This window comes from Odocoileus virginianus, chromosome 24 (assembly GCF_023699985.2).
Source record: "Odocoileus virginianus isolate 20LAN1187 ecotype Illinois chromosome 24, Ovbor_1.2, whole genome shotgun sequence".
Taxonomy (NCBI): Eukaryota; Metazoa; Chordata; class Mammalia; order Artiodactyla; family Cervidae; genus Odocoileus; species Odocoileus virginianus.
In genome coordinates this window covers 35,260,363-35,273,611 of record NC_069697.1, presented here as the reverse complement: position 1 = coordinate 35,273,611, position 13,249 = coordinate 35,260,363, and the positions used below count along the sequence as shown (strand labels likewise).

At 38.9% G+C, this 13,249-nt stretch overlaps 2 protein-coding genes across 8 annotated transcripts in view; one reads left to right on the top strand and one right to left on the bottom strand.

The window, feature by feature from the left end:
- PPHLN1 (periphilin 1) overlaps positions 1-13,249 on the top strand; it is a 150,283-nt gene that overhangs the window by 56,366 nt on the left and 80,668 nt on the right. For 6 of the 7 annotated variants that reach the window (XM_020903226.2, XM_020903223.2, XM_020903221.2 and 3 more), the window contains one exon: positions 12,826-13,037. In XM_020903226.2, coding sequence (XP_020758885.2) covers positions 12,826-13,037 — 212 coding nt within the window. The remainder of the gene's footprint in view (positions 1-12,825; positions 13,038-13,249) is intronic. The other variant, XM_070454553.1, reaches the window with a different exon arrangement.
- On the bottom strand, positions 5,211-6,865 carry LOC110143586 (dnaJ homolog subfamily C member 25-like). The gene is given in 3 exon segments (XM_070454558.1): positions 5,211-6,069; positions 6,072-6,234; positions 6,483-6,865. Coding segments are annotated over 3 exon segments (1,089 nt in total). The 5' UTR covers positions 6,828-6,865; the 3' UTR covers positions 5,211-5,488.

The window sequence follows — 13,249 nt, the reverse complement described above, 5'->3', positions numbered from 1 at the left end:
TTCACTAGTCATTTGATAGCATTTGGTTGTATATATATAATAACAGGCACTAAAGATTTAAGAAAAACTGTGGGAGAAAAAAAAAACTATATTTTATTACAAAGGATTTTAAAAAATATTTTATTTATAAGAGATTTTGCTTGAATCTGTTCACTGACTTTCCTGAAGGTAAGGTAAAGAGAGTTGTATTTGGAAACAATGTTAAAAGTTGAGTTGCTTTGTTAAGGTACAGCATTTTTCTGAATGATGAAAAAGTAGATCACAATGAAATATAAGCTGGATGATTTCTCGGTCACAATGTATGGAAAGGTTTGCCTTTGCAGAGAATATCGTGAGGTGGAGGAAGCTGATCTTGTTGCACGGATTTATTGGTGATGCTCTGAGATGATTACCTGACACCACATTGGTTGTGGTAGTTGACAGGGCTTTCTTCTCTTGGGCGAGTAAGCTATGCTGTCTGAGTGTTCAAAAGTAAGATGTAATAAGGATTTTTAGACAATAGTTGCATCTTACAATTTGTTTTCCCTTAAAATAAATTTTAATAATGGAAATTCTTTTTTGAAAGATGAAAGTTCTGTTTGCTTTCTAAAAAAATCCTTTCATACCATTTTAAGTGACAAAGAGCCATATTTTTATATTTCATATTTTTAGAGGACAATAAACATCTTTTTTAAAAAAGAAGACACTAGAGCATATAACATATACAAAGTACATAAGTCAAGGTATATAGCTCAGTGTGAACCGTAAGTGTAACCAGAATCCAGGTTAAGAGAGAGAATTTTACTTGCGTCTCAGAAGCTTTTTCATGCATCTGTTTGGTTACTTTCTTCTTCCTCTTCAAAGGTGATTGTTATTCTGACCTAAAGCAATCTTAATAGTCAGTGACAATAATTACAGTTGTTGTAACTTGTAAAAACTTTTTGTAAAAGTAAAACTAATACTCATTTAATACACTGTAATTTTTAAAAACATTAGAAACCTTTGTCAAAAACTTATCAGGAGTAGTTTGAACAGTGTTTGTCTCCTCGAAGCAAGCATCTTTTTTATGCCTTGATGAATTGTTACACTGCGTTCTGAGTTTGAGTCAGTTTCCAACATTTTATCCTTTGCATTTTCATTGTTGGAAATATCTTTGAGAGTTCCTTTGCGTGGATTTTTTATTAGCCTCACTTCCTCTGGGACACCTTTATCCTTTTTGTCATAGTCTCTTTGTTTGTTTTCCTTCAGTAAATTTGCCTTTACCATTTTCCTCAGGCTGCATATCTTTTTTTTTTTTTTTTGAGTGATCACAGAATTTTGTTTCTCTTGTGTAACTCCTAGTGAGATTCTTGGGTTGTATGGTGTGTATGTGTTGAACATTATAGGAAGTTGTTATATTATGGCTGAGTGGCTATTTTGCATTACTTCGAGCAGTGTATGAGAATTCCAGTTGCTCCACATCCTTGTCAAAGCTTGGTGTTGTCAGTCATTTTACTTTTTTCTTCTTAATTTTATGGAGTATAGTTAATCTACAGCGTTGTGTTAGTTTCTGGTGTATAGCAAAGTGAACTGGCCATACATATACACATACCCCCTCACTCCCAGACTCCCTCCCTATATAGGTCATCACAGAGCACCCAGCAGGTTTCCCCGTGCTACACAGTATGTTCCCACCAATCACCTGTTTTATATACAGTGGCTGTGAAGACACCAGCGCATGTCTTGAAAGCAACATTGTCAGCATTCCCTTGGTCACGTATCTCTTCGACAACTCCATTTATATTCAATTTGAATTCCACTCCTACCATTATACTTTTTCTGTTTTTTTGGCACAAGAAGGCAACCAAATACATCTTTGTTGTTTGCCTGTGAACTGAATAACACACACGGTGACTAACCCAAAAGCCTTTGAAAAATGCGGTGTGATTGGTCACTGATGAAGATGTGCGTTTGTCAGTCATGTGATTGTGGACTGAGGGCTCGCAGCTTTGCACCCATTTATGTTCCTGCGTGTGAGGTCCAGTCGTTTCACACCATTGTCAGTGCTCGCTGTGGCCAGTGTTTGCTTTTTCTTTAATTTGAGTTAGTGAGTTAGTATACATGACACATGTTATGTATGCTGGTAGGCATTATTCCTCTTAGTCCCATCACTTCTGTTTTATAGAAGAGGAAACAGGCGCAGAGAGGTTAAGTAACTGCAAACCGCTCCCATGGTAACCATAGAATGGAACCAGGATTGAATCCTGACAGGCTTGTTCCAGAGCCTGTGCTCTTAACTATGGGACTGTATATAAATTAAAAGATTGAAAATAGAGTAGAAAATATTTTACTTGAAAATGTAACATAATTTGAATGTTTAGGAGAATTGAAGAAACTTTAGTGCTTGATGTTATGTGTATTATAAAGCAACATTTTAGAATTGTTAATTGGTTCCAAGAAAGCTCTTGAATATTTTTTCTTGTTTCTTAGACTGATAAATTTATGAGGGAGTGTATTTGTACATGTGTCTGTCTGTCTCAGACTTGCTGAACTTTGACGCTATTGGCGTTTGATCCTGGGCAGTTTTTCATTGTAGGGGGTTTGTCCTGAGCTCCACCCAGTAGATGCTAGTACTGTCCCCACTCGTGAGTAAGAAATATCGTGTCTTCAGATGTCGCCACCTGTCCTAGTGGGAGCAAAAGCACCACCACTTGAGAACCATTAGTGTATACTAAGTAGCCTCACCAATAAAATCCTTTTTATTCTTGCATATATTTGAGTATTTTTCATATTCATAACCTGTATAAATAGGTTTTTCTGCATTTACAGAATCGGATTCTTGGAGCAATAATGATAGCTGTTACTAGTCACGTGAGTACATTAAGCTAAGCATTAGGAAACTATTTCTATAGGTTGCTTTTCCTCTCTAAAGTATAATTACAGCCACTTAATTACTCTGGAAAAGATTAGCCAAAGGTTTCTTTTTGGATTGGAAAGGTTGATGTTGGAGGGAGGTGGCATTAAGGAGTGGAAGATCAGTTTTAGAAATCGAAACTAGGGAACTTAAGAGAATATTGACATTGGAAAATATTTAATTATGTAAGTTGTTAATAGTAGTTAAAGTGATTTACTAAATAATTGGGAAATACTTTGCTCTCCTACATGATGAATAGGAAGTATCAATGAAATGAAAGAAAAAAAAAGCTTAACTAATTTCTGATTAAAAATCAAAATTTAAAACTTCAATATTATGAAAATACTACAGTCACATTATAGAAATCATTTGTAAAGGAAAAATACCTTGATTTTATTAGGAATAGGTTTATAGATGAAAGCATTGTTGATTTTCTGTTGACTTACTTGCTTTAAAGACTCATTACATTCTCACATCTAAGAAATAGAAATAAATCTGTGAAAGGGTTTTGTTTCAGTATAAGGTAAAATATACAAGGTTGCTGAATTTGTCCTTGCCATATTATCAAATTAAACAAACAAAGCCTTTGTATATCCATTTTTAACCTCATAAATTTGTCATAAATTATAGTGGGTGACAAAAACTTAAGAAAATTAGGACTCAGTTGTTTCATAAAACTAATGTCACGTGCACTAGTGATACACATTAAGACATCCATATTATTTATGGATAACTGGATTGTTTTGATAGTCATGACTTTCTTCTCTCAGATAGAAACTCTTTGGGCTGACATTTGAAACCAAGTGCAAACTAAATTAACCAGGTGTTATGACAAGAAAAAGAAGAAATTGTGCAGCATTTGGTTACATTGGGTTGAGCCTAGACAAAGAGATTTTTATAGACATATAAATAGAGGAAAAGAAAGGAAATTTATTGTTAAAGATGAGAAAAGCATTCTGACAGAAAAGTTTGCTGTTTCAGCTCTATCTAGTATTTGCTCTCTGTGTGGACCGTGAAGTCTAACCCTATTTTGTGGGCTGGATTAGTATTTTTCTTTTAGGACCATTAAGTCCCAAGTAATTTCCAGCCCAACCCAAGTTGTATTTTATTCATGATGAGGTTTATATGCACTACCCTAATTTTCACAGCTGGTCAGGATCATTTACATATTTGATAGAAAAAATTAAAACAACTTGAGTTACATTAAATATTTACTTAGATGACATATTTATTTGTCTTCCATTGATTTAGCTTCATATCCTTTGTCTACTTCTTATTGGTGTTTTCAGAAAACTTCTTCTTCAATGGTTTGTCAGCATTCAATTAATTATTAAAGACTAATATTTAAGATACTGCCATCTGATGTTAATTGGAAAGTCACACTTAATTGGAAAGTCACTTTAATGAAATTTCAACTCTAGGCACTTTTTTTGGGTGTCATATAAGCTTACTATTTTGATACACAGTAATTTCTTCTTATAGACTTATAATTATTTATTTTATATATATATATATATAGAGAGAGAGAGAGAGAGAGAGAGAGACAGACAGACAGACAGACAGACAGACTGACAGGTACAGACAGAGAGGTCTTTTTTTTCCTATCCCTTCCTTCCAAACATTTAGCTTTTTAATCAATCTGAATTTGTCATGGCATATGTTAAAAGAAAGGGAATCAGTCACTCTCTTCCCCATTGTTGTCTCAAAGTTTGGTAAAATATTTTATAACTTGATAGTCCATGTGTTTGAGGGAAGGTTAAAAATGAGATAACTGATACATTTTCTACTGTTCTTTCCATCTGTTTTCTGCAATAGGAACCTAACTTTCACAAGTTGAAACCACTTCCCTCCTAATTCATTGATTCTTGAGATGAGTTCTGGGCATACTTCTTGCTTCTTATTACCTCCTTCAAGCCACAGTTCCAATGTCATCTGTGAACTTCTCCATTTGTAGCACCCTGTCCTTGTCTCTGTACTCTTTGATGAATTTTTAGGACCCATGGCTTCCCTGGTGGCTCAGTGGTAAAGAATCTGCCTGCCAGTGCAGGAGACATGGGTTCAATCCTTAGGCTGGGACAATCCCCTGGAGAAGGAAATGGCAACCCACTCCAGTATTCTTGTCTGGGAAATCCCGTGGACAGAGGGAGGGGCCTGGTGGGCTACAGTCCATGGGGTCGCAAAACAGTTGGACACAGCTTAGTGACTAAACACCAACAAATTCCTTGTTTCTGGATTATTATAGTTTCTGGCACACAGTCTTCTCCTCCATCCCTCTCTGTTTTGATTTGGTGATACTTTTTTTTTTTTTAAATGGTATCTAATAAATTTTCATGTCAAATTTTTAACTAAAGATATAAAACTTTTAAATGGCAACTAATAAATCTTCCTGTCAAGTCTTTTAACAAAATCCACAAATTGATTATAAAAATTGAACAATCATAAATGTCTTATGTATAAAGTTTGAAGGGAAAGTTTAAATGTCTACATTATTCTGTTTAATCTAATTCTTGAGGAATTTTAGTTACTGCTGAGGTGCAGTCGATACATTGCTAAAATAATTCAGTTATGAAAATAGTATCACAGTTAAGGTTTGGCATAGCAGCATTCCAGTGGTCTTCAATCATCCACAAACGTCAACCGTCCAGGCCCTTCATTCTTCATCCATCTCCTATATCTTTTCCATCTAGGGTCATTTGCTAGTCTTTTCTTTAGTTCCTCTTCTTGCTCTTGTTTGTAGACCTCATAATTCTCCTTTATCCAAAACTCACGTTTAAGAAAAGTTTCTTTCTGATGATCTTCTAGACTATCAAACTGAGACTTTGACATCTTCATAGATTTACGTATGATATATAGTCTTTCTTCTGCCCTGTATTCTTTGCCTTTGATGTTAAAATTATAGATCCATCGGCAATACCACACTATATATGAGCACAAGTGAAAAGGAGCTAAGAGAATCTGAAACAGGAGAAGGTCACGTATCTGGGGCTTCTGATAGCCCCCCTTTATGTCTATTTTACTTTTTATAATGTTCTTTATGATGTTCTCCTCCTCATCACGAACTTCCTCTTTGGACTTTCTGTTTCTGCCCTTCTCTTTGGCTTTTCTCAGCAATCCCTGCTGCTTGGCAATCTCCATGGCTTGGATACGGTACTTGGGCACTGTGGCCAGGTAGCTGATCGTCTTGTCATAGCTATTCGCCAGCTGAAAAACTGAAACGCTGAGACGGCGCACACGCTGACCAGGATCACAGCGCGCACGTCCACCTGGGGGGCCAGGCGCCTGCTATAGTAGTGGTAGTAGTGGCTATAGTACTCCTCTGGGTGGTCCAGCATGTAGTCATAATCCTTCCGAGTCTCTTCATCCTTTCAATAAGGTAGTACTTTTTCTTTCAGCAATTTTGTAGATCTTAAGGTCCCAGGGTCAGGAGATTCCAACTTCTTTCCAAAGCCAAAACCTTTATACTTGTTTCTTCCTCTCTGTCCTGAGCCTTGACAAGCAGGGCAATAAGCTCCTTGTCTCTAATCTCTACAGGAAAAAATGGTGCTTCTGCTGGTGTTCACTCCACTCCCAGTCCTCTTGGGCATATGCAGGAGGACTGGAACGTAACCACCAATATCTAGATCTTGAGAGTCTCATAGGCGGTGGCCACCAGCAGGAAGGCCTCCTCGGCGCTCTGCGGCGTCCGTCCCTGGCCCTCCTCGCCAGGCTTGGGCCGGTAGCGGTCGGGGTGGTAGCGCCGGGCCAGCTGGCGGTAGGCCCGCGCGATCTCCGCCTTGCTGGCCGTGCGGCTCACGCCCAGCACCTCGTAGCAGTCCCGCTTGCCGCAGTAGAGTCCCTCCACCAGGGCCGCCGCGGGCCGCGCGAGCAGCAGCGCGAGCAGCAGGGGCGGCAGCAGCACGAACCAGCGCCGGTTGGCAGCCCCGGCTCCCCGGCGCGGAGCGATCGGGATCGCCATCCCGGCTGGGCCACTGCTCCGAGAGCCCAGCCGCACCCCGGCACTCAGCTTGGTGATACTTTTAACTAACATCAGTCTTGTGTTTTTCAGCTCTTCTGTTTAGCTGTCCATTGGCATGGTCAAAACCCTAGAATCGTCATCACTGAAACATGTTCTGCCTCTGTCATGAGCTCTGAGTTACTGTTTTTGACTTGTTGTTCAGTCACTAAGTTGTGTCCGACTCTTTGCGGCCCCATGGACTGCAGCATGCCCGGCTCCCCTGTCCTTTGTTGTCTCCCAGAGTTTGCTCAAATTCATATTCATTAACTAGGTGATGCTGTCTAACCATCTCATCTGCTGCCCCCTTCTGCCTTCAATCTTTCCGAGCATCAGGGTCTTTTCCAATGAGTCGGCTCTTTGCATCAGGTGGCCCAACAAAGTGTTAGAACTTCACTTTCAGCAACAGTCCTTCCAGTGAATATTCAGGGTTGATTCCCTTTAGGATTGACTGGTTGGATCTCCTTGTAGTCCAGGAGACTCTCAAGAGTCTTCTCCAGCACCACAATTTGAAAACATCAGTTCTTCAGTGCTCAGCCTTCTTTATGATTCAACTCTCATACCCATATACATGACGACTGGAAAAATCATAGATTTGACTATATGGACCTTGGTTGGCAAACTGATGTCTCTGCTTTTTAATATGCTGTGTAGGTTTGTCATAACTTTCCTTCCAAGGAGCTGATGTCCTTTAATTCATGGTTGCAGTCACCATCCCCCGTGATTTTGGAGCCCAGGAAAATAAATTCTGTCACTGCTTCCAGTTTTTCCCGCATCTATTAGCCATGAAGTAATGGGATCGGATGCCATGATCTTCTTTCTTTTAATGTTGAGTTTCAGGCCAGCTTTTTCACTATCCTTTTCACCCTTGTCAAGAGGCTCTTGAGTTCCTCTTCACTTTCTGCCATTAGAGTGGTATCATCTGCATATCTGAGGTTGTTGATATTTCTCGAGACCAGCAGTCTTGATCCCAGCTAATGATTCATCCAGCCTGGCATTTCACATGATGTACTCTGCATAGAAGGTAAATAGTCAGGATGACAATATACAGCCTTGTTGTACTCCTTGCCTAATTTTGAAGCTGTCCTCTTTTCCATGTCCCAGTCTAACTGTTACTTCTTGAGCTGCATACAGGTTTCTCAGGAGACCGGTAAGGTGGTCTGGTGCTCCCATCTCTTCCCAAGAATTTCCCACCATTTTGTGATCCAAAAGGTCATAGGCATTAGAATAGTGAGTGAAGCAGAGGTAGATATAGATGTTTTTCTGGAATTCCTTTGCGTTCTCCATGATCCAGTGGGTGGTGGCAGTTTGATCTCTGGTTACTCTGCCTTTTCTTAACCCAGTTTGTACATCTGGCAGTTCTCGGTTCACATACTGCCAAAGTCTAGCTTGAAGGATTTTGAGCGTGACCTTGCTAGCATGTGAAATGGATGCAGTTGTACAGTAGATTGAGCATTCTTTGGCATTGCCCTTCCTTGGGATTGGAATGAAAACGGACCTTTTCCAGTCCTGTAGCCACTGCTGAGTTTTCCAGGTTTGCTGACATTGAGTGCAGCACTTTAACAGTGTCATCATTTAGGATTTGAAATAGCTCAATTGGAATTCCATCACACCACTAGGTTTGTTTGTAGTAATGCTTCCTTGACTTAGAGATACCATAGTTGTATGTAAACAACTCTGATATGTCAGTGAGCTTGTCTAGTTCAGTCCTTCTCAAAGTTTTGTGTGCCTCAGAATTATCTGCAGGGCCTTGTTAAAGCCCTAAATGCTTGGTCTCACTTCCAGAGATTCTGACTCAGCAGGTGGTTTGATGCCCTAAATTTGCACTTGTCACCTTCTCAAGATTGCAATGCAGGTCTGTGGACCTGCACTTTGAGGAACACTGCTCAAATTAACTTTTCCCCAAAGGACAAATAATTTCCACTCTGCCATAAACATCTGTTCATGGCCTTACTTTCTTTACTTTGTATTGATGACTTCTAGAAATATGTTAGGGCTTCTCTGATAGCTCAGTTGGTAAAGAATCCACCTGCAGTGCAGGAAACCCCAGTTCGATTCTTGAGTCAGGAAGATCCACTGGGGAAGGGATAGGCTACCCACTCAAGTATTCTCGGGCTGTCCCTACTGGCTAAGCTGGTAAAGAATCCACCTGCGGTGTGGGAGACGTGAGTTTGATCCCTGCGTTGGGAAGATCCCCTGCAGAAGGGAAAGGCTACCCACTCCAGTATTCTGGCCTGGAGAATTCCAAGGATTGTGTAGTCCATGGCATCGCAGAGTCGAACACTACTGAGTGACTTTCACTTTTATGGCATAAACAACAGAAATATGTTACTGAGGTAAAGAACTTCTGAAGAGAGATTTCTCATTCTTTCTCTTGAAATGAGAATTTTCCTCTGTGTCCTTTCATGTTCTCTCCTCTTTCCTTCTATGCTATTCTCTTCTACTTAGTTCCCTTGTCCCATTTTCTCCTGGTGATTTTTGGCTCCTTTTTTGTCAGTTGCCTAAAATGGTCTTGGATTATCAGTTTCTCCTTCTATAAGAAATCAGCGGTTTCCCCTCAGCTTTCAAATATATCCAGGATTCCTTCATAGCTCATTGGGTAAAGAATCCACCTGCAATGCAGGAGACCCTGGTTCAATTCCTGGGTCAGGAAGATCCGCTGGAGAAGGGATAGGCTGCCCCCCTCCAGTATTCTCTGGCTTCCCTTGTGGCTCAGCTGGGAAAGAATCCACCTACAGTGCGGGAGACCCCTGTTCGATCCCTGGGTTGGGAAGATCCCCTGGAGAAGGGAAAGGCTACCCGCTCCAGTATTTCTGGCCTGGAGAATTCCATGGACTGCATAGTATAGACTGTATAGTCTATACTGGACTGTATAGTCCATGGGGTCGCAAAGAGTCGAACATGACCGAACAACTTTCACTTTCAAAATATATCCAGATAAGCCTCTTTTCTCAGAGCATTGTCCCAATTCTCTTCCTTCTTCCCGCTGCCAAACTTTTTTTTTTTTTTTTTGGAAGAAAAGTGGTAGTTTAATCCCTTTAATAGATGTAGTTTCTTATAGTCTGATTGGTTTCCACAGTTCACTGGTCAGCCCACAGTTCACTGGTTTCCAGAGTTCACTGGTCAGCCCACTCACACTGGTCATGTGACTCTTAGGTTTTAAATACAAAGGTCTCTTCCAGTTTCTGCAGTATTTGATATTAACTGTCTTTTCTCGTCTTAAAAGTTTCTTCCTTTGCTTTTCAGTTATAGCCTTTTAAACTTTTCACTGTTCTTGTTTGCATATCCTTTAATCCTTCTCTGCTTTTTCTTGAAACTTGGACTGCTTTTCCCAAACATATAAATTTGTGCTGTTTTGTATTGGAGCCACTAGCTAAAGGTGCCTATTGAGCTCTTGAGATGTGGCCAGTTCAGACTGAGATATTGTGTAAATAGAAAATACACACTTGATTTTCAAGATGTAAGATGAAAAAGAATATAAAATATCTCACTAAATTTTAAAATATTGATTACATGTTGATAGTATTTTGAGTATATTGGGTTAAGTAAAATATTGCTAAAATTCACTTGTTTCTCTTTACTTTTGAACTCTGACTACATCATCTGTGGCTTGATTATATTTCTCTTAGACAGTGTTGATCTAAATTCTAACTTTTCTTAAAGATTTCTTGGTCAGTTTTTCATCTATTAATATATACTTTTCTTCTGAATGATGGTACAACCTTCTGGAACATTTCCTCCCCATCCCTGCAGTTAGATGCTAAGCTTCTTCAGAGCCAGAATAATTCTCTATAGTGCCTTTTATAAATTGGGACATAGATATATAGATATGAAAAAATATTTATAAATATGCATGTGAATAAATGACTTGGATAAAGTAGTACTGTATACGTATGGTAGATGATGCCTACTGTGATGTTTTTGTTTAATCTGATGGTCAGTAGGAGAGGTTGGTGTGAGGGAGAGGAGAGATGTTATTCTGCTTTGTGATTTTAAAATCTGACATGTACTTCGGCCATGTGTATCTTTAGCCACCCCAAGCCACTGATGGCTCTGAATTGTGCTGTTGTGATTTTACTGCCATCTGGTGTCAGGATTAGGAAACTGTAATTCAGCATTTCATCTTTCCCTTCAGAGAAAACAGGCTGTCTTTTCTCTGAATGTGGCCTTGTTCTTCTCCATTTCCTGAGTAAGTTATCAGGAAGAGCTCATTGACTTGCAGTGTAGGAAATCTTTCTTCTCCTTCTTGGAGCGCTCTTTCATTTCCTTCCCTGATCACTTACTCTCCTGTCCCTTGTGTTCTTGTGGCTTCTCTCTCATTCTTCTCAGACAGCCCATTTCCTTCTCAGTGTGGAAGTTTTCTAGCCCTAGATTCTAGGCCTTCTGCTTTTTATCCTTTGATTTCATCTATACTGAAGGTTTTAAATACTGCCTGTTTACAGACAAATTTATAATTATAACTAGAAACCTGTTCTGGTCTTGTCACCAGTTATCTGTAGTTGCTTACCAGACGGTTACATGAGCATCTGAAAGATAGCATGATTGAATCTAAATGTGGCTGTCCCACTCTTACCTATTTCTCAGGTCTGCTTTCTCATTTCAGTGATCCCCTGTGCCAGAATTTGACATCATCTTGGCATCCACCGTCTCACACACCACATATATGTATGTGGTTGACCTTTGGGTCCCCAGCACCTGGTAGTTCCTCAAATCTGTGTAATACATTATAGCTACTTACTTCAGCTTTCAGTGATTTTGCTATGACTCCTATAGTTTTAGTGGCTTATTTCAGTATTAGTATTTTGTCTGAGTTCATTTATCATAATGAGTTTTAACTGTTTTCTACTTCTGCACAGAGGAGCTTCATTGTATCTGTAAAGACAATATAGTTTGAGTATTAATAGTTAATGACAACAATCTGGTTACCTATTAAGGACTACCAGTCAGTATGCTGAAATTATTTTTTGAGCATTTGAAATTTCATGGCAGTTGGCTCATCTTTTTGTCATTCTTCTGTCTAGAGTGTAATGTTCTTTAATTTCAGTATGGAGGTATATTTGCTAAATCTTCAGTTAAAACCTGTTTGACTCTAAGTGTTCTTTTAAATAGAAACTTGTGTCTCAATAGTTTTATTAATTTTAGTTTGCTTTGATGTTTTAATGATAGTTTTGCTTTATAAGTCTTTATTACTTGAGCTTGCTTTCTGCTTTGAGTTGATGATATTGCTTAATAAGGCAATTTAATTTGTATAAGTAAAGGTGATACTAAAAAGTTGGTATTTAGAGATGGGCAACAATCTGTTATAAATTCAGAGAGCAAGGATTTAATAAGTATATACCATGGTTTCTCAGCCTTGACGTTGTTAACACTTTGGATTGCATCGTTTTTTACTCTGTGTGTGTGGGAGCTGTTCTGGGCATAGTAGCATTTTGGTAGCATCCTGCTACCAGTTGCATTCCCTTCTTCGTGATTGTAACAACAAAAGTGTCTGTAAACGCTGCCAGATTACCATGGGGCAGGGTAGTGGGAAATCGCACCAGCTGAAAAGTGTTGAATGCTATGCTTGGATGAAGATAATAGGCCAAGAACTATCTCACTGGGGAGATCTTTGGCATTTTTTAGGGGTCTTTGAGAGAGTAGTAGCTGTGTGGTGTGTTGTTAGTTTCAAACAGAAGTAGAAACTATATGACTATGTTTTTCACATGTATAAATTTTTGTGCTTGCTTAAAATAAGTAGCTTTTGCACATAACCACCTGGTTAACCAAACTAAAAAAATGCTGCATTCTAAATCATATGTCACTGATAAAGCTTCATTTTATTGACTGATTTCAGAAGGTAGGTGGTTATAGAAGGGAACAAAAATTACAACAGAAGGAGTGGCTTGTAAACAGAGCTTTTGCTATTTGTTCTTATGTATAGAGAGTACAAGATATAATTAACTTATTTATTTTTACTTCAAAGGGACATGAGAGACAGCTTTAGAAGAAAAGGTTTCTACTCCTCCCATTATGTGAGAGACCGGTCTCCTCATAAAAGAGACACTCCTTTTTTCAGAGAATCGCCTGTAGGCCGAAAGGATTCTCCACACAGCAGATCTGGCTCCAGTGTCAGCAGTAGGAGTTACTCTCCAGAAAGAAGCAAAACTTATTCCTTCCATCAGTCTCAACACAGAAGTATGTATTTTTAAGAGTTCTCCTTTTTATTTTTTTTTGCAGCCTCCAGTGGTCAGAATATACTGAGTCAGATAGCCTTATATGTGTTATTAGATATATATATTATTTTTAACTCTTTATTTGAAAGTTTTCAAACTTACAGAAAAGTAGACTAGTATAATGAATGTCATAACACATCTTAGAACTATTTCAAGTTGCAGTCCGCATGGTAT